The sequence below is a fragment of the Ailuropoda melanoleuca genome, chromosome X (genome assembly GCF_002007445.2).
Source record: "Ailuropoda melanoleuca isolate Jingjing chromosome X, ASM200744v2, whole genome shotgun sequence".
Taxonomy (NCBI): Eukaryota; Metazoa; Chordata; class Mammalia; order Carnivora; family Ursidae; genus Ailuropoda; species Ailuropoda melanoleuca.
The window spans coordinates 74,607,662-74,629,405 of NC_048238.1; the positions used below are offsets into that span (position 1 = coordinate 74,607,662).

The 21,744-nt window shown below is 42.7% G+C and overlaps 1 protein-coding gene across 4 annotated transcripts in view; it reads left to right on the forward strand.

Moving 5' to 3' along the window:
* MID2 (midline 2) overlaps positions 1-21,744 on the forward strand; it is a 93,938-nt gene that overhangs the window by 60,638 nt on the left and 11,556 nt on the right. For 3 of the 4 annotated variants that reach the window (XM_011229126.3, XM_034649846.1, XM_019803120.2), the window contains 4 exons: positions 6,566-6,673; positions 7,859-8,007; positions 17,472-17,599; positions 18,567-18,800. In XM_011229126.3, coding sequence (XP_011227428.1) covers positions 6,566-6,673; positions 7,859-8,007; positions 17,472-17,599; positions 18,567-18,800 — 619 coding nt within the window. The remainder of the gene's footprint in view (positions 1-6,565; positions 6,674-7,858; positions 8,008-17,471; positions 17,600-18,566; positions 18,801-21,744) is intronic. The other variant, XM_011229127.3, reaches the window with a different exon arrangement.

Below are 21,744 nucleotides of genomic sequence, written 5' to 3' on the forward strand. Positions count from 1 at the left end.
GAGAACACTGCATTTTCTTGAACACATCGTTTTAAGAGAGTAATGAACTCTTTGCAGCATCGGAAGGTGACAAAGCCGTTCATAACAACTCTTTGATAATCCATCAGATGTCCAATTTACCTCCCACTTTTCCTTCTCATCTCCTTTGCACAGAGAGTGATTTTCCCCCTTCTTTGAGTACTGTGCTGGCTTTTCCTCTCCCCCTTGTTCTCAACTAGGGTGTTAACTAACAATGGTTAAGGTGTTAACTCTAGTTTTAAGATCCTGACATTTTATCCAGTTACACCCAAAGCCTCAAAATGACATTGCAGCTCTCCGTAATGTATCTGCAACCTTCATTTCTAGCCTTATTTCCCTCCTTTGCACCTGTCAGGCTGATCTGCTTTATCCAAACATCCTCTACTTTCCTGGCTATGCTTTTGTTCATGCTCTTCATAGCATTCTCTCTGCCTAGAATTCTCTCCCTTTAAACCTCATTTCTGTGTGCCCAAGTCTTGCTCATTCATTGCTTGTTCTGCTCTACCTTAAATTGTAATTAGCCGAATCCACACTCGTCTCCTCCACTAGACTGTAAGCGCCTAGTCTAGTGGAGGAGAATCTTTTTCATCATTCTGTCCCACGCAGGAACCCCCGTAGTGCCTAGTACATAATGTAGGCTCTCGATCAATGCTTGCTGGTAAAAACTCCCCCAGACAATCTTTAATGCTGGCATTTAAAATCTTCTAGGGGGGAGATCTCTTCTGACAGAAGATCTTAGGGGGTGAACTAGACTTGCATTGACCGTAGAGTGGAGGACACTGAGGTGAAGATGCCTACCAGGTGTTCCGTCCATTAGCACATAAATGAATTTCGCTTGACTCTGGCTATAGAGCTTATCAGCTACTTCATCCAGATTGTCCCACCTGACCAGGAAATCTCAGTTCCTTCTGAACTCCTGTGCAGTGCTCTGAAGGGCTTATGGATGTGACTGAGCTAAGGGGAGGCTATGAGTGAGGAAGTTTCTCATGGGGATGAGTTGGAGGGAAGGCTGATGCACTTTGAACCCAAGAATAAAAGACCTATCTAATGAGCATGTGGGAGATCTCCCAAGAAAGTATCAAATAAGCTCTCTGAAAGCAGCTGAGGGTAAAAAGGTCTAGTCCATTTACATTTCAATACGGAAGAGAAACAATTACCAAAATACTACTTTTTTGTGGCTTCTTAAGCCTTTGCAACTTGTGGCTTTTGTGAACTCCCACATATTTACTTCCTTGTAGTGACCAGCAGTAAAATCCTTCTAATGTGTGTCTGTGCCAGGGAAGGGTGGAAATTGGGGGAAGTCTAGGTCTGACTACGGGGTTAATCTTTGGGCTGGGAGGTAGGAAGGAACTTGGGGAAACAGTAGGGTGGGCGGTTGGATAAAAACGTGCAAGTCAAATTCTTGCTGCCTTTGGGAAGAAAGAAAAGAGCACAGAGCAGAGAAGAGGACCTGGAGATCTGACAAGGGAGGCCTGTGCTCCCTGGTGCTTAGGCCTTGGAAGCCTCGTGCTGAGACTCAGTCTTAGACATCAAAAATTGCTCCCCACCCCTGCAAAAATTGCTCTTTTTAGGAGGTGGAGAGATTTATACAAGTAGGTTGCCAAGATCACTCTAATGGTATTTTTCAGAGAGGATAGATTTTTCCACAGATAAAAAGCCTTCTTGTCAAACTCACTAACCCAAACCAAAGAGCAGAGGATCTGGGATCCTCAACCAACCAACCAACCAACCAACCAACCAACCAACCAACCAACAAACCAACCAGTCAACCAACCAACCAGTCAACCAACCAACCGAAAATGTTTATCAAGATAAACCCAGTTGTTTTCAACTAAGGGTTAATAAGCAAGTTAAATACGTCAGTGAATTTTCAAGGAAAATTGCAGACGAGGAAAATACCAGGGCTTTCAAGTACCTTCCAAGCAATTTGAGATGTTTTATTCACATCATGAAGACAGTTTTACCCTGGAGTATTTCCTATTCAGAAAACACTCAAGGAACCTGCTCTTTTGGGCTGCTTCTTGACATGGAAAAATTTTAATGTCACTGCTTTACCTTTAGTTTGGGATTTTGCCTCTTCAGCCAAATTTCTGCTCTACTACTCGTGCCTGGCTGTTTGATTTTGCTCACTGCAGCTGTCCAAACCCCTCCCTAGCTCCTTCGCTTCCATCTACATTTTCTCCACAAGATGCATTTACTATAGTCCATTTTCTAATGTTTGTCATTCTTATTGTGCTTTTTCATTTTACTAAATCAATCAGTAAATATTTGTTGTGTGTAAGGCATTGTGCCTGTTATGGCAGGAGAAACAAAGTGACATAAAAACTTCCCTCAAGGAGCTTGCTGTCTAAATGAAGATTTTCAGGCCAGGGAGTGCATCTTGTATTTGACCTTTCCTTTGGATTCCTGTTACTCTCTTTGGCTAGGCCCTGTTGACATCACAATAGTTTCCAAAATCACCCCTCCCCAGCTTACCATTACCCCCAATCAAATCAATCTCAGTTCATCTCTTTACAAAAAAAGTTAACTTGATGGTTACCAGAGGAGGGGATGAAGGGGAGGGCAAAATGGGGGAAGGTACGGGCTTCCACGTATGGAATGGGTAAGTCGCAGGGAATGAAGGGTACAGGGTAGGGAATATAGTCAATGGTATTGTAACAGCATTGAATGGTGACGGATGGTCAATACACTTGTGGTGAGCACAGCATAGAATTGTTGAACCACTATGTTGTACACCTCGAACTAATGTAACATTGTGTGTCAGCTATATTCAAATAAAAACTATATATATTAAAAAAACTCCTTCTCTCACCATCTTACCCTCCAAAAAATATTTTTCAAAGATGCCATATTGCTTAATGGGCAAGGCTCAATTTCGTTAGCTTGGTTCAAAATTTCCCTCCCTTTTACCTTTAAAATCTAAGTCCAGGAGCGCCTGGGTAGCGCAGTCGTTGGGCGTCTGCCTTCGGCTCAGGGCGTGATCCCGGCGTTTCGGGATTGAGTCCCACATTGGGCTCCTCCGCTGGGAGCCTGCTTCTTCCTCTCCCACTTCCCTGCTGTGTTCCCTCTCTCACTGGCTGTCTCTCTGTCACATAAATAAAAATAAAATCTTTAAAAAAAAAACTAAGTCCTGTCCATCTTTAAGGCTCAAGTCCCACTTCACTGAAGCATCTTTTCTCCACTTCCCCACTGAGAGCGATCATTGCCTTCAGTTCTGTAGATGATATTCTATGTCACTCATTGGTATGCTGCCTTGACTTGTTTGTTTTATATGCATATGGCTTTTCCCCATTCGGATTGCAGATTTATTGAGAGCAGGGCCTGAGCATAATGCATTACACGCAAAAGATGCTTAATACGTGTTTGATGATGAAGATGGGGATGATTTTTTCCTGATTTCAGGGTATGTGTAAGATGGGTTATGAGGGTGAGTGGCAAAGGAAAGATTCTGGAGGGAGGGGAATGAATTAATAAGGCTTTTACAGTCACAGTCCAAAAGGGTGATAAGGACTTCAACTTACTGATTCCTTGGCTCAGAGCCTTGTTGTCTTGCCAGAAGAATTTTAGTGAGTTTGAAAAGAAAAGCAGGGGCAGGACTTTGGGACTGCTGTGAATTTATGTGGGGGATGAGGGAGAGGTAAAAATCAGAAGTAATTGAACCTGAGTAACTTTAATAATGATAGTAGCATTAGGGGAAATAAAAGGAAAAAAGAAATCAGAGGTGGAATCCAGATTTAGAGGGAAGATGATGTTTTTAAAAATTTTTTAAAAAAGACTTTGTTTATTTATCTGACAGAGAGAGGGAGAGAGAGAGTGAGCACAAGCAGGGGGAGCAGCAGGCAGCGGGAGAATCAGGATCCCCACAGAACAAGGAGCCCAATGTGGGGCTCGATTCCAGGACCCTGCGATCATGACCTGAGCCAAAGGCAGGCACTTAACCGACTGAGCCACCCAGGTGCCCAATGAGTTTGTTTTTAGACACTGAATTTAGGGTAACCTGAGTAACTGAGTGGACATGTCTAGCAAGCAGTGAGATACTCCCTACCCCCATTCGATTCAACGCAACAAATATTTACTGAACATCTACCGTACACCAGTCACAATGTTGGAGAGACCGTCAAAGAAAACACAAGCCTCCAGAACTCATGTTTGAGTGGGGAAGGCAGACTAATAAATTCCTTTGGTATAAGGTAGTAAATGGTATAACTGAATTATATATAAAGTGCTATGGAGATATAAAAAGGGGATGAATTGCTTCCAAGCAGGTGAGAAAAAGTTACAGAACTGACTAGTTTTGAGCAAGGCCTGGAAAGAAAAAGTAGAACTTTGTTCAATAAACCAATAAGGAAATGGCTTTCCAAGTGAAGAAGTCTCGAGCGAAGGCACAGGGCACAGAAGTGTGGGGCATTCTAGTGATCTGAAATGACTAAAGAGAATGGGATGACAGAATAAAGCTGGATGGAGCAAAAGAAGTGATGGATGTCAGAAACTGGGCAGGAATTTTATTGCACTAGCCTGGGGAGGCAGTCTAGTGTGATGGTTATAGGTGTGGACTATAGTGTCAGACTCCCTGGGTCCAAATCCCATCCCTGCCACTTACTAGGTGTGTGACCTTGAGTGAGTCACTTAGTCTCTCTGTCCTCAGTTTTCCCATCTGTAAAATGGGGTTGATGGTACCTGCCTCGTAGGATTGCTTTGATAATTGAGAGAGCTAGTATACGTGAACTGCTTCAAGTCATGCCCGGCATGTAGTGAGTGTTACGTAAGGGTTAGCCCAAGGGCTAAATGGCAAGAAGCAGAGCACTGCACCATTGTGTACTACACCCTCAGCAGCTTCAAAAGGTAATTATGGGAACTAAGTCTCCAGATACTCTAAGCACACATCCAGGGAGCACTAGATGAATCTCCTCTTCTCACACGAGTGGGGGTTTCTCGAGAGGGTGTGGTTCTCTGCCTTGGAAATGTAGATCCAATTTAGGGAAAGGGTGAGGAGCCTGAGGAAAAAACAATTCGAATAGCCAGAGTGGGACTGTTGATTCATAATAAATGGGAGCTCTCATTATGGTGTTCCCTCTGGCAAGTGGAAATAAAACAAAATCAGGCAGCGATACTGCAAACGTATTTTATTTCAGTTAAGTAAGAAACAGAAAATTGGCCAGCAGGGACCTTAGAGGATGAGCGAACAGGCAGCAGGGTCCAGTGACAGGTATTTTGCTGGGCTCGGAGTGTGTAAAGGAATCCTCTGAAGGGGGCTAGCAATTGGAAATGCAGCCCTACCTTGCTAATGAAGCATAGCTTGCCCCTGGAGTTCAGATGCTCTCAAGCAACGCATTGTCTGTTCCTCAGCTTTCTAGAGCTCTGCTCGAGTGCTCCTTGAATAGACTCTTGAAATGATTGTACTTCCTTGTGTGGCTGCTCTGTGTGCTGCTCGAATGAAACTGAACCTTCTCTGCCCACGCAGCCAGCCAGCCAGGGCTTTCACTTGAAAGAACTCGGTTTGAATTCTGGTTTTACCACCTAATAGCTGTGTGATCTTGAGCAAGTCGCTAAAATTGTGCAAGCTTCAGTTTCTCCATCTGTGAAATGGGAACAAAAATGGCTCCTCTATTATGAAGTGCTTATGATAATTACACGAAAGAATTTATCTATAAAGCATCTGGAACCCTAAGTGCTTAAGAGATGTAAGTTCATCTCCCTTCCTTTGCCTTTACACTTAGGCCACCCAAAGATCCCTGCTCTCATTTTAGCCCTTCTGGGAGCTTCCTCCCAAAGATCCCTGCTCTCATTTTAGCCCTTCTGGGAGCTTCTGCCCATCTAATGTCAAGAGTAGTAGAGATGGGAAGAAGGAGAAATCAGTATATGGAAAGACAATGAAAAATGGTGGCTCTTTTTTTCACCTCTCCCCAGTCTGACTTTGCAGTAGGGATATTTTGTTGTAGCCGGTATTTCAAAATAGGAAAGGTATTCAGATACTGGACAGCTGAAGGTGAGAAATATCTACTGAGACATCATGACAACATTATGAAAATATATCTACACACGCATATATTTACTGTGAAGTCATAGCTGTGCATTCATATGTTTTAGGATTAGAAGGGAACAAGAAAAACCGAAAAAAATTTTTTTTAGGATGGTAGAAATAGATTGTTGTGATGTTATCTTAATATTGTTGTGCCTGTGGAGAGGGATCCTCTTTTCCTGACATACTTAATTCTCCTTACCCTCTTTTGGAAAGAACAACAGGAGGAAAGGGTGCTGGAGTAAAGGGAATTGTGCAGTGGGAGTAACATGCCCCCATCTCATCTGTCCTTCTGCCCAGCCTTCCATTAACCATCACGATCTACCAGAGGCCGGAAAGCTTCCTATCTGTGGTGCTTCAATGCCCTTGCATCATTAATATCATCATCTCTACCCTTCTTCTAGGAGTGGATCTTATGAGGGAGGTATGGAAGAAGTTCTGCATGCTTAGCTGTCAATGCGAACCTTTGAGAGCCAGTAGGGGACAAAGGCAGCAACCACTGTGTAATATTCTGGACTTTCTTGGCAGGTGAATACTGCTATGCATGAGGCAAAACTTATGGAAGAATGTGACGAGTTGGTAGAGATCATCCAGCAGAGGAAGCAAATGATCGCTGTCAAAATCAAAGAGACAAAGGTAAAGCACGGAGCTTCAGTGAGGCCAAGGCAGAGTTGACTTTACAAATGTCAAAGTTTCAACCTGATGATGCCAGTTTGAACTTGGATCATGAAAGTAAGAAGAAACTGGGTTGGAGGGAGGGAGGCAAAGGAGAAGCCATGTTTGGCCTAGAGCTAGAAACCCGGTAAAAATGAGGAGAGTTCTGATGTATAGGAAATGTTCTATACCTTGACCTAATTGATGGTTACATGGGTGTGTGTATATGCAAAAAAAAAAGTCATTGAGTTGTCCACTTCAGAGGTGGGTGCTTCACTGTATGCATGTTATAAGTCAATCCAAAAAGAGTTGATAAAGACCTAAACCAGGGAAACGCCAGCACAAATGGAAGGGAAGGACAGAACAGGCATTACTAGAAGGGAAATGATGAGAGTCATCGACTGATCAGCTGTAAGAGTTGAAGGGGAAAGAGAAGACTTCCAGGTTTTTAGCCTGCGAACTGAAGAAGCACGGTCAAGGTCTGGTGTGAGCCTCCATGCAATTGTATGGTTGCAGGTTTATTGGTCTGCCGCTCAGTGTAGTGATTATAAGGCCATGCTGGGTATACAGTGTGAGGAGTTATGGGAGTCTGGAGTGATGATTAATACTTTGTGCCATGCTGGTTGGCTCCAGCTAAGGCAGGAATTGAAATTTCTGAGAACACAGATCTGTGAATGCGCAGGTGTGCGTAAGGGTACGTAGAGAAATATGTACATTGGAACGTAGATCCTCATAAAGAACAAGGAGGTACTTTTTATTAAACACGATTGTGAAAATACATCGACCATAAAATGTATCGATGGTGATCCCTGAGTGGCAGGGTTTCCTTTTATACTTTTTAAAAAAATTTTTCTAAATACCGCACAGTGAGCATGCACTGTTGTTCTAATCAGAAAAATTAATGTTCTTAATAAAAAAGAGGGGGTAGATGACCAAGAGTATATGACTGGGTGTGTTGTAGTGTAAGTAAGTGGGCTGTAGGTGGGAGGAGGGGCTGGCAAGACGTAGACGGTAGGGTGAGAAGGTGCGTGGTTAGTACAGGGACCATAGGATATTAACAGGCCTTATTTTTAGAATCACCGCAGCAGATCTCCTTCGTGTTGCTTTATTGTTTTTAATTAAGCCCTGGATGTTGAAGCTCATTTTTCTTCTGCTCATTCCTTTAAGGTTATGAAACTGAGAAAGTTGGCACAGCAGGTTGCTAATTGCCGCCAGTGTCTTGAGCGGTCAACAGTCCTCATCAACCAGGCTGAACATATTCTGAAAGAAAATGACCAGGCCCGGTTTCTCCAGTCTGCAAAAAATATTGCCGAGAGGTGAGCTCCTTCTATTCTTTTCTCCAGGCCTGCTCTTAGGAAATGGGTGCAGTTGGAAGTCACTCAGTTCCGTTCGGCATGCGCATAGCAGCTACCACCTGAAGATCTTACCAGATAGTTTTACTAAAGCCTCAGTGGTACATTGCCCTGTGGATTTCTGGCACCCTTCTCTCTCCATAGCTTTACCACTTCTTTCAGTGCCCAGCCAACCACGTACCCTAGCTCTGCCCTAGCTCTCCGCTGCCCACTCAGTGCTGGAGTTTTCTTTTTCTTTCCTTTTCTTTTTTAAAAAGATTTTATCTATTTATTTGTCAGAGAGAGAGAGGGAGAGAGAAAGAGAGAGCACAGGCAGGGAGAGGGGCAGAGGGAGAAAGGAGCCAGATGCAGGACTCGATTCCAGGACCCAGGGATCATGACCCAAGCCGAAGGCAGATGCCCAACCGACTGAGCCACCCAGGAGTCCCAGTGTGCTGGAGCTTTCTATGTTGGTGTTAGGGGCAGAGAGATCTTTGGCCACAGAGCTAGGTGTGTGCCCTCCCTAAGTCTTTGTGCAGTTTTTATTGCTTTCATTTAGTTATCTCTTACACGATGGATACAGCAGTAATTCTTAGGCTTTTATTTAATCAGTCACCCCTTTGAAAATGTGATGAAAGTCCTGAGCCCTCTTCCTGGGGGGGGGAATGCATATTAGATATATACAGGTAGAATTTTGCATACGATTCCAGAGGACTCATGGATCCTTCGAAGGCCATCAACACACCATGTGCAAAGAATCTGAAGTCTAAAGTGGAACATTGCTTGGTAGAGTCTCCGAGGCTTCAAGGAGCTACAGCGACTCATTAGGCAAATCTGACCTTCTATCTTGCTCTCATTTACTGAAGGCTTTGGCTCTGCGTTCACAGCATTCCTTCCTGTTGCTTCTGCCATCATTCCGGGTGACACCGGCAGCCTCCACATGGCTGACCTCATCTAATAGGCTAGCCATCCATTCTCCTGGCTCTTGGCCATGCCCTCCTCCCATGACCCTGACCTCTGCTCCACATCCACCCACTTCTGTGGCTTGTATGCTGAACCTCACCATCCCTCAGATACGCTTAAATCATAAATTCAAACACCCCACGTTCTAGCTACAACCTCTGTACTTACAGTTGGTTGTATTTCCTCCAAAGCATCTGTTCTTCAGCTTCATCGGGACCCCTAAGACCCGACCCCTATTTAACCAGCTGTCTACTGTCTTCACTTCTTTCTTTGGCCTGTTGTGGGTCTGTGCTTTCTCACTTCAGCTGCTCACTGTCGTTGCAATATACCCACTTCCCTGGACCCCACTGTCTTTTTATCACACCAACCTGATTGAACCCCCCAACCCTGATCAGCCCAGCTCTTCCCACCTTTTTTTTTTAAAGATTTTATTTATTTATTTGAGAGAGACAAAGATAGTGAGAGAGAGCACGAGCGGGGAGGAGAGGGTGAAGCAGAGTTCCTGCTGAGCGGGGAGCCCGATGCGGGACTCGATCCCAGTACCTTGGGATCATGACCTGAGCTGAAGGCAGCTGCTTCACCGACTGAGCCACCCAGGGGCCTCTCTTCCCACCTTATCCGTGTCTGTATCTGCTGGAGAAAACCACATAACCAAAGACGTTGGTACTACCATGCTACACGTTTATGGCTCCTAATCTCACCGGGGCCCTGAAATCCTCTGTGTCGCTTTGGTCAGCTTTCCGTTTGCTTTGTCTCCCTAATGGCTATTTCAGATTTTCTGTGTTCAACTAAAAAATTCCAACCCTGTCACCTTCCTGCTCATGCTCAGCAAATGATTTCATGTCCTGTTTTAGAGAGAGAGTGGTAGGTATGAAAGGACAAAGTTCTCAGCTTCTCAAACCAAACTGCTGGGCATGTCTACATCCATGACTTCTGCCTCCCCCCTCCTTTTCTTTTAAGCAGGCTCCATGCCCGGTGTGGAGCCCAAGGTAGGCCTGAACTCACAAGCCGGAGATCAAGACCTGAGCTGAGATCAAGAGTCCGATGCTTACCCGACTGAGCCACCCAGGCACCCCTCCCTTTTGATTATAATAGAAGAGATGTCCCTTCATTTGTGCTTTGGCCACATCCCTCCTTGTCCCCCATAGCTTCAGTATCTCCCTTTCTCTAGTTAACTTCACATCCACTTTTAAACCCACTTATGTCTCTCCTATCTAAAAAATATAATACCCACAACTTTCTTCTCCCTCATACCCCCTCTAGCTATTGCCCTCTCCCTCTCCTTCCCGCATAGCAGACTTCTCCAAAGACAGTGCCATTTCCTCACCTCTGACTTACTCTTCTTCAACATTAAAAGTCATTTATATTAAAGTAATACTTGTGCATAGTTAAAAAGTCAAATATTACTAGTAGTCATATTGCAAGAAATAGCAATCTTCTCCTCACTGCTGATTTCTGTTCTCCAATAATATTGAGCGTTTACTCTGTGTTGAGCATTATTCTAAGCCCTTGTAAGTATTAACTCATTTAACCCTCACAAACCTCATGAGATAGATACTATCATTAACCCCATTTTACAAGTGAAAGAATGAGGCTCAGAGAGGTTGTGTGACTTGCCTAAGATCACCCAACTAGCAAGGGACAGAGGCAGGATTCAAACCTAGGGAGTCTAATGCCATAGTCTATACTTTTCCAACAAAACCAAGCAGTTTCAACTCTGTTAGGTATTTCTTTTGGCACGACCTTTACATTTCTATATAACATCTTATATTGATGTTTTTCCCCCAATTTTAGACATTAACAATTGACTTCTGCAAACCTGGAGATTTTTCAGCCATCATTTCCTCAAATATTTTTTAAAAGATTTTATTCCTTTATTAGAGAGAGAGAGAAAGAGCAAGCAGGGGGAGGGGCAGTGGGAGGGAGAGAACCTCAAGCTAACTCCTCACTGAGTGTGGAGCTTGATGCGGGGCTTAATCTCACAACCCTGAGATCCTGACCTGAGCCGAAACCAAGAGTTGGACGCTTAACCGACAGAGCGACCCAGGCGCCCCCCCCAAGTATTCTTTTTTTTTAAAAGACTTATTTATTTATCTATCTATTTATTTATTTATTTGAGAGTGAGAGAGACAGAGATCACAAGAGAGAGCATGAACAGGGAGGAGAGGGAGAAGCAGGCTCCCTGCCGAGCAGGCAGCTGGACTCGGGGATCGATCGCAGAACCCCAGGATCATGACCTGGGCCTGGTGAGCACAGCATAACATATAGACTTGTCGAATCACTGTGTTGTATACCTCAAACTAATGTAACATTGTATGTCAACTTTTTCTTTTTAAAGGAAAATTAAAATCAAAATGTGGACAGAGCATGGAATCCAGTTATCATAACTGTCATAATGTCTAATTCTAACATCCGTGTCAGTTCTGGGTCAGTTTCAATTGATTGCTTTTTCTCCTCATTATGGGTCGTATTTTCTTCCTTCTTTGCATATCTGATCTTTTTTTTTTTTTTTGGATGTCAGACATAATGAAATTTAGCTTATTGGGTGCTATATATTTTTGTATTTCTATAGATATCCTTAAGGTTTGTTCTAGGACACAGTTAAGTTACTTGAAAATAGCTTGATCCTTTTGGGTCTTGTTTTTAAGATTTGTTGGGTGGAATCAGAGCAGTGTTTAGTTTAAGGCACAATGTTCCGCACTAGTGAGGCAAGATGTTTCTGAGTACTCTCCCGAGTGCCACATGCATCATGAGATTTTCCAGTCTGGCTCTTGGGAATAGACACTCTTCCTGGCCCTTTGGGAGCACCAGGGGTTGTTTCCTCTCATCCTTTAAAAAAAGTTTTTTAAAAAAATTTATTCATTTGAGAGAAAGCGAGAGCACGGAGGGGGGGCAGAGGGAGAGGGAGAAGCAGACTCCCTGCTGAACAGGGAGCCTGATGCAGGGCTCGATCCCAGGACCCCGGGATCATAATGTGAGCTGAAGGCAGATGCTTAACCAGCTGAGCCACCCAGGTGCCCCTCCCTCTCATCTCTTTAGGGGGCTCTTTCTTTGGCCTTGGGCAGTTTCCTCACATGCATGTGTTGATCAGTATTTTGTTGAATACTTGGAGGGGAACCTTCTGAAGGTCTCCAGAAATCTCTCTGTGCAGCCTTCTCCTCTGTGGTACTCTGCCCTGTGAACTCCAGCCAACTTAGTCTCCCAGACTCTCAGTGTTCTTAATTAGAGGCTTCCTCAGGCTCTGCCTGATTTCCCCTTCATGTACCATTTTACTCTCTTAATTTTGTTGGAACAATTTTTTCCCATAGTCTTCTAAGAAAGAGTACATGGGAAGTAAATTTTTGAGAACCTTTGTTTAAAAAAAATATTTGAAGTTTATTTTCACATTTGATAAGTTGGAAATAAATTTCCCTTATAATTTTGAAGGCATGGCTCTATTGTCTCCTAAATTCCAGTGTTAGGCTGAGAAACCCACTGCTATTTTGATTCCTGATCTTTTAAATGTAACCTATATTTTAAAATTTGAAGCTTTTAAGGTCTTATCTTTAATCCAGTTTTTCTGAAATCCTCCGAGATATGACTTGGTGTGGGTCTTTTATCATTCATTTTTGTTGGGCATTAAGTAGGTCTTTCCAATCTGGAGCCTAGTGACTTTTCATTCTGGGACATTCTCTTATATTATTCACTAATAATTTCCTCTCATTTATTTTCTCTCTTCTCTCTTTCTGGGACTCTAATTAGTCAGAGGTTGGACATTCTAGATTTTCTCTCTGATGTTTAAAATCTTTCATTTCCTAGTTTTCATGATACTGTCTTCTTGTTCTATTATCTGAGATGTTTCCTTAATTTTTCATCAGTCCGTCTATTAAAATTTTAATTTCAGCATTCTTTTTATTTATAAGAGCTCTTTCTTGATCTTTGCTTCTATTTTTTTTTAAAGCATTCTGTCCTTGCTTTGTGGATGCAAACTCTGTTTCTCTTCTTGAAGATATGGACGATCATTTAAAAAGCTTCTTCTAAACTCTTTATTGTTTTGGTCTCCTCCAAGTTCCTTTTCTCTGTTTGTTTTAGTTTCTGTCTTTCCCTAAATGACTGGTAAGCTTTTGGCTGCCTGTTTGAATTTAAGCGCTAGAAGGTGACTGGAAGATCTGAGGGGGTGGGAAGAGTTTCCTGCATGGTGAATGTCACTATAGGATAATAAGGTGAAATGCCGGATTTTTATTGAGGGGACCCAAGTGTCAGTTCTGTAGGTGTTTTCTCTTCAGTCAGTTTCCCCTGGAAGGAATTCACCCCTCTCCTGCTTCTGGCGGGGGAGGTGGGGTATAAGCCTGGCTGCCACCATTCTGGGAGCCAAGCAAGGAAAGGTGGCTGAGGGTTTTAAGACTGCTTTTGGTACAGCGTCAAAGCTCTGTGGAAAGTGAACCTCACATCTCCTGCCAGGATGAGGGAGGAGTCGTCTCTGGTCGAGTGGATCTGGAGTCTAGCTGTTCTTCATACAAACTTTCAACTCTTGGCAGCACAAAATCAGCTTGATGTTGGCTTCCTGACCCAGCTTTCTCTGGTCTGTTGTTGGTTACTGCTCATCCATCCCTTTCTAGCTTCCAAACATTTGTTGACAATCTCTTACTTGCTGGCATGTCTTTTTCCATTCTCTTTGTCTTTGTGGGTTTATGACATTTTATTCTTTGACTGTCATTTCAGTGGTATTTCATGAGAGCAGAGATAAAACATAAATTTAAACCACTGTATTTAATCATCCTCGCTCACTCTTCAACTCTCTGAAATGTCTTCTGCCACTACCACACTATTCCAAGTGTTCCTTCCAAGGTCGCCAGATGGATACCTTGTTGCCAAATCTCATAGACAGTCCTTTGTTTTATCTTCCTGTTATCATCTTACTTAGCCACTCAGTAGCATTTGTGCGTACTGACGATTCGATTCGTACTTGAAATTTCTCTGCCCTTAGCTTCCATGAACAGTCCTGCTTTTCTCCCTACCTGCCTAGTTTCTTTTGCTTTTGGGAGCAAATCGCCTTTGACCTATTCCTTCAATGCTGTTGTTTTTTATGATTCTGTTTTATGCTAGTCTCTTCTTTCTCGAGAATCATCTGCCCAACCTAAATATCTTCATCAGTGGTTTCTCACAGGGTCTGAAATTCTTCCCCGCCAATAATAATTGTAATAACCTATTATGGACCAAGACTTCAGTTAAAATGAAATTTCAGCTGGGAGAGTGTTCCTTCTCCCTTACAAATGACACTTATATCGTCCTTGAGATATAACTAATGTTGTTTTGCTTAAACATATTAAACATAGAAACACACACACACTTACCCCAATGCCATTTTTACTCATCCTTAACCTTCCAGCCACTGTTAACATTTGGGAGTATAGTATCCCAATATTTAGATTTTTGGGTTTTTTTAAAGATTTTTATTTATTTGGGAGAGAGTGCACAACTGGGGAGGGGCAGAGGGGAAGGGAGAAAGGATCTGAAGCAGACTCCACACTGAGCATGGAGCCTGATGCGGGGCTCAGTCCCATAACTGTAAGATCATGGCCTGAGCCAAAACCAAGAGTCAGATGCTTAACTGATTAAGCTGCCCAGGTGCCTTTAGATTTAATATATATTTCACAAACAGAAGGTCATACTGTATATACTTCATTATACCCTACGTTTGAAACTTAACAATATATCATGCACTTGTCCCTGTCGTTGGATATTATTGGATAACCTGATTACCAGTGGCCTCGTAGTATTTCATCTTTTGATGTATAACATTTTACTTAGCTCAGTTCCCATGCTTAGACAATTAGGTTGCATAGGGTATGGTGAGTGCCCTTACAGTTGTATCTTTGCTTACGCCTCAGTTATTTCCGTAGTAAAAAATTTATGAAGTAGAACTGGGGTGTCAAAGAATATTTGCATTTTAAACTATGTTGGTATTTAATGCCAAAGTGATCTCCAAAATTTGTTATCAGTTTCAGTCCTAATAAAATATGCAGGCATTATCTCATACAGGCATAAAAAGCTCCTATAATTGTCATTATTTATAATCTTAAATGCTGTCTCATTTTAATTTACATTTATTTGATTCCTCATGTACTTGGGCTTTTAAATATATTTTTGAAATATTTTATTTATTTATTTGAGAGAGAGAGAGTGAACGAGTGAGAGAGAGGAAGCACAAGCCAGGGGAGAGGTAGAGGGAGAAGGAGAGAAAGAGAGAGAAGCAGACTCCCCACTGAGCAGGGAGCCTGATCCCAGGACCCCAGGATCATGACCTGAGCCAAAGGCAGATGCTTAACCAACTGAGCCACCTAGGCGCCCTGGGCTTTTAAGTATATTTGTTGCCTATTTGTTTTCATGTTGTGTGAATTAACTTTCTGTTTTAGCTGTCTGTGCTCCTGTCACTACTCTCCTTTTTGCTCATTCCTAGACACCTTAAAGTCTCTTCTGCCCTCAATTTTGACCCCTTGCAGCCCATCCCTGCAGCCAGAGTACTCTGCCTAAAACATGAAGTTGTGCATCACTCCTCTGCACAAAGTGTTTCGGTGGCCCATATTGCTCTTCAGATAAAGTGCAAAGCTTGCAACATGGCCTACAAGGCCCAGCATGCCTTTGCTAATTCTTCAGCCTTCAGGCAAGAGAGAGCACACACATCCACACAGTCTCTGCTTACCTAACTCCTACTCATTGTGTAGGTTATTGTGTAAAACGAATTTCCTCTGGGGAGATTTCCCTTAGTGCCCCAGTCCCTGCCAGGTGGGTCTTGTGTATGTTATAGTCCCTTTGTAGCAGCACTTCTGTTGCCTATCTAATATCGTTCTCCTCCATCAACTGTGAACTTTGTGAGAGTGAGGACCACACCTGTGTGTCTCCAGTGTGCCTAGCACAGTGCCTGGCACATTAGTTGTGCTCAGTATTGGATGGATGGATGGATGGATGCACAGATGGATGAATGGAAGAAAGAAGATTGGGGAGGCCAAGTAGAAATTTCATGAGCCAATTTTCTGCCTTAACTCTTGACCTAAAGGGGTTGTTGTCTTCTTAACTCATCAAATCCTGGAAGAGTGGCCATTTAATGTGAGACCTGAAGATTATACTGAGTTAGTCTTTCATTTGTTTATCCTGGCCTCCAGTTTATTCCTAAAACATCTCTATTTTCACAAATAGCCAAGACCTCTTGTTGGTAGAAGTGTAACAGGGTGTACATGCATGAGGATATATCTTTGTTTAACTCCTCAACCCCTTACAACTAGTTCACCAGAGAAGTTTCCTCTCTGTTCTTCTTACGTTCAGTGCCTCTTCCCTTCATTCTACCTTCGTATTGTTGCCAAATTAATGTTTCTTTCCATTCTGTCATTTGCATGTTCAAGGATCTTCATTGGCTCTGATTTAGAAGGTCTGTCACAGGCCCTCAACATGTATGCTTTGGTCAACACTCTGATGTGTAATCATGAATTCAAGAAAATTCTGATGTGTACATGGTTAAGAATTGCTGAAGCACAGAAAAATGTACCTTAATTTTTTTTTTTTAAAGAGCTGCCTAAATTGGTTCAGGGTATAGAGCTTAGAATCCAGTGAACATGGATTCAGTTATATTTCTTTCTTTTCCTGACCCTTACTGGTCGTGTGACCTTAGGCAAGTTACTTAAGCTTTCTATTTGTCATTTCTCGTTTACATTACATCTCATTGTCATTTACAAAATGGAAATAACATTTACTACACAGGATTATGGCAAGAGGTGGATTAAACAATGTATGTAAAGTGCATGCATGGTCTCTTCTACCTACTAAATGCTCAACAAATGTTAGCAGCTGTGTTGTTTTTAGTCATTCCATTATTCGGTCAACAATTGTTTATTCACCATGCGGCCAACACCGCGTTACGGACCGTGGAAGATATGAGAGGTACAAAATATAAACCCTACTCTTGAGATGCTTAGAACTAGCTGGGGAGATAAAACTCACATAGCATTATATAGTCATAATAAATAATCATAAAATTAAATGCAAATGTTATAAAAGAGTGAATAAAGCACAGTATTCAGGTGAAGGCTTGAACTCAGCCCCAGCATGCTGGCTTGTTGATTAGCATAAAAAAATAGAGGGGGAGAAAAAAAATCTCTCAAACTGCTCTTACCAAGCCTTCAGAGGTCTAGTTTTGATGCTGCCTGCCAGATGGAAAATGATGCAGAGGGGAAAAAATCCTGTATTTACTTCTCAAAATTAAGACAGGATGGGGGAGTGTGTTTGAGGGGTGAACATATGTGAATAAATATGGTATAACCCTTAATTGGTTCCTGATGATTAAATTTTAAATGGTTTCCATTGGAAAAGCAGAGATATGATATTTTTCATTTAATTAATGAATCAAGCCCTATGAGTCATTTGTTTTCGCCCTGTTGAACCAGAAATCAAACATTGGATAAAGGTTGCAAACCGATTTTGATGTATGTTGATGTACTTTTTCTCTTTTCCAGGGTCGCTATGGCAACAGCATCTTCTCAAGTTCTGATTCCAGACATCAATTTTAATGATGCCTTTGAAAACTTTGCTTTAGATTTTTCCAGAGAAAAGAAACTGCTGGAGGGGCTAGATTATTTAACAGGTGTGAAAATACTGTGGTTTCCTTCCCGTTTTAATGCTTATCTTTTAGTGTTCTCTTACTTTAAGGTAATCAGAAAAGGACAATATTTGTAATGAAAATGCTTTTATAACCTTTAAGACAATACAGCTATCTTTTTAGATAGAATATCCTTTAGCTCATGTAACAGAAAAGAAAGATGATGTGTCAAAGATTTCTGGGGGCAGACGGGTATACCATTATACCTAAAGGTCAAGAAAAAACAAGACGTTACTGGTGGATTTCTCCTTATGAGCCTATCGGTAATCTATTGTTGCTTGTTGTTGAGGGGGTTAGAGCTCAGATGGCAGTTATGGAATATTAAAGCAAGTCCCACATAGGTATGTGTACCGTTCAAGTGGTTTTAAGGAAATTTGAGGAACTGGCAGATTAGGACGAAAACTGGGAGAAATACCTGGCTTACAGACAATTGTAGGAAATGAGGTTTACGACCAGCTTATGAAAAATGCTGGCTACCTTCAGGCTTATTGATTGGCTATTTCATGAGAAAAATGTACACATACAATAACTTTGCATTGGTCATTATTTTTGTTAACATATTAAAATAACTGTCATTTATTGAACAACTACTTTGTGCCAGGCACTGTGATTTAATTTTATATTATGAATATCCACCACAAATGTGTGAGGTAGTTACCATCCCTTATTTCACAGACGACGGAACTCATATTAATTTGCGCTTGGCCATACTGCCTAAAACATGTGGTAAAACTTATTTTAAAATAAAAAGAAACAGGTCAGAGGTCATGCAATAAGAAAACCACGTGACCACGTGAGGTCTCAGCACTTGGCTTCCATTGAACGCTTCTTATCGATGAAGAGAACCTCCCCTCCATGGGATGTTGAGTTGGGCAGCAAGAGTTAACAATTGTTAAAATTTGGGAACAGAGAGTGTGCCTTCCTCACCTTCTTTTCCACCTTTCCTTTACAGCCCCAAACCCACCATCTATCCGAGAGGAACTCTGTACTGCCTCCCATGACACCATTACAGTCCACTGGATCTCGGATGATGAGTTCAGCATCAGCTCCTATGAGCTTCAGTACACCATATTCACTGGCCAGGCTAACTTCATCAGTAAGTCATGGTGTAGTTGGGGCCTGTGGCCAGAGATAAGGAAATGTAAGGAAGCAGTAAGCTGCTCAAGATTGGCCGGGGCGCCACGAGGCAAGTGTTTGTAAGACATGTTAGGTTGTTGAGTATAGTGTTGCGTAGACAGCACAAGCTCCCCCAGGGCATTGCAAAGACTGCATTGCTGGGTGGACAAGCAAGTTGTGTATTTCCTTGCTGGGGCAGTCACTGGGGCCACTCCCATGTGTTTGTGTAATCCATAGCCTTTCTTCGGTCAATCCATGTCACTCTACTCATCGTGAGTCAGAACCCAGCTCAGAATTCATCCCTGGGTAGCTACGCCACCGCCATTGCTGATTCTGTGTCTGTGACCATCTCTCTCCTTGGCTCTTCTTCCACTTCATTATCATGATAAAATACATCATGTTCCAGGATGACTACTTCCTTCCCCGGAACTATTTGTATCAGCGATGATCGATCGTGATAAGCCTTCTGCCTCTGTCACTGTACCCCTTCTCCCTCTCCTCCAAGAATTACACCAAATACAAAAACGTGTCAGTGGGCCACAAAATGAAAGCTGTTCAAAAAGCAGTCACTGAGCTCACATGTTATGGCTTCACCTTCTGATGAATTGGAGAGCAAGACAATGCAGAATAGAAACATGACTCATCGATGGCCAGATAAGAGGGACCCGGCTGCGAATTCCCCTCCCTGTGCCAGGGAGAGCTGGAAAGCAGAATTAAAACTGGATTCAAGACTGGAAGTGATTCCCACCCTAAGGTGCACTCTAGGGTTCCCACCCTCGTCTGCAGAACTGCAAATTAGTGTTTTCTTTTACCTTTGTGCTTGTGTTTGTGTCTGACTTCGCAGGCCCACATGAGAGGAGTTTTGCCAGCGAAACCCTCCAAATAGGCTTCCTTTTCCTGTTTGGTGCCAATGCTGGGCCACATGGTGGGCTGGGGAGGTGAGAGGACATTGGGGGTCACACTCAAAAAACACTTGCCTCGTGCAGCTCCAACTAAGCCACTTGGCCTGGGTAGCTGGGCTCCTAGGTGTTTTTTTTTCAGATTTTGGAGTCACAAAATCTAAGGCCTCCCTGCCATGCTTTCCTGCCCTTGTCTCTCTCTCTCTCCTGCTCTGGCAAGTCTTAGCCAGCAACTGAGCTTCTCCTTCCTGAGAGGGGGAGAGCAGTGGTCTCCCGGGAGCTGAGACATAAGTCCAAGCGACAAAGATTTAAGGGCTGTCCTCTTCATTTTCAAAGATATGTAGTCCTTCATAAAGAAGAACTTAAAGGATAATTCTTAATGGCAATAGGATCGTAGCGCCTTAGAATTGGAGGGAAACTTAGAAGTCCTTTAGGCTAATCTTCTTCCCTTCCACCAGACACCCAGTGGGTGATTGTCCTGTCTCGACTGGAACATTTCCAGTTCTAGTGATGGGCAGCTCACTTCTAACAAAATAACTCATTCAGTTGTTGTGAAGCTATAAATAATTGTCAGTGGGTCCTTATGGAAGGCCTAACTCTTCTTCCTAGTAAATAACAATGACAATAGGAATTGATACGTGCATTCTGCTTTGCCATTTATAAATGCTCCCACATACATCATCTCACTGGGTCCCCCTGAGTTCTTCCTTAGCCTTATGAAATAGATGATACTAATTCTATTTTATGGATGAAGAAGCTGAGGTTCAAGTGAAATGAGTTGCCCAATGTCACAGAGCTACAAACTGATGGAGTCAAGGTTTGAACCCAAGCCTGTCAGGCTTCAAGCTTAATGTTTCTTGAATTAAACCCAGAGCTACTGATTAGTCCTAGCCCTGCCCTTTTTGCCTTACTAATAAACCTGACCCATCTCTCCCATGACAGTTCTTCAGATAACTTTAGGTAGCTCTCATGTACGTCCCTTCTAATTTTTCTCTTTTCCAGGCTAAACATCCTCAGTTCTTTGAATCGCTCCTCATGTGACATGGTCTCAGGACCTTTACCGTCATGGTATCCTTTTTAGGAACACACTCCTGTGCGACAAGGTGGTTTATAAAATGCCCTGTCAAGGGGCGCCTGGGTGGTGCAATTGGTTAAGCCCCTAACTCTTGGTTTTGGCTCAGGTTGTGATCTCAGGGTCCTGGGATCGAGTCCTGCATTGGGCTCCACGCTCATCATGGAGTCTGCTTGAGATTCTCTCTCCGTCTGCCTCTCCTGCTTGTGCTCTCTCTCTGTTTCTAAAATAAATAAATAAAATCTTTTTTAAAAATGTACTGTCAAAAAAGCAAATACAGTACTCCAAAAGTGGTCTGACCACCACAGAAGACAGCTGGATTATTTCTCTTGTACGTTAGGTGATGTCCCCCAGCCCCTAACCTTTTCATTCCAGTAGTCACCTTGACTACTGAGTGTTGACTACTGAGCATGTAGTCAGTTGAAATCCCTCGGTCTTTCAAATCCTTGATTGTCTAAACTGAAATGGAACACCTTGAATTCATCCCTATTACATTTTGTCTGGTTAGTTTTGAATTCACATTCCAGCCTGCCAAAATCCTTTGAAAGCCAGTTTCTGCCTTCCCAGCCTGCCTTCTGTGGCTTCTTCCAGTCAAGTGGAGTAGGACAGGGACAAAGGCAGAGCCCTGAGCAAAAGTCTGTCTGGCAATGGGCAGATAAGATGAAACTATTTTAGGTGCTCTTGGGTGCTTAGTAGGTTGAGCCTCTGACTCTTGATTGTGGCTCAGGTCATAATCTCAGAGTCCTGGGAGAGAGCCCCGTGTTGGGCTCTGTGCTCAGTGGGGAGTCTGCTTGTCAGACTCCAAATAAATAAATAAAATCTTAAAAAAAGAGATGAAACTATTTTACTAGGAATACATATTCATGAAGATTCAATGTCCTGGTCTTATCTGTCGGTCTGGCCTACCACTGTTCTGCCATTGTTGATTGAACCTTGGCTCTGAGAGCTACTTTCCTTTGAGGTTTTTCCACATTTTCTCTTCTTAAACCACTTTATTGGGATATAATTGGCATTCAAAAAGTTGTCCATCAACAGGTCAATGG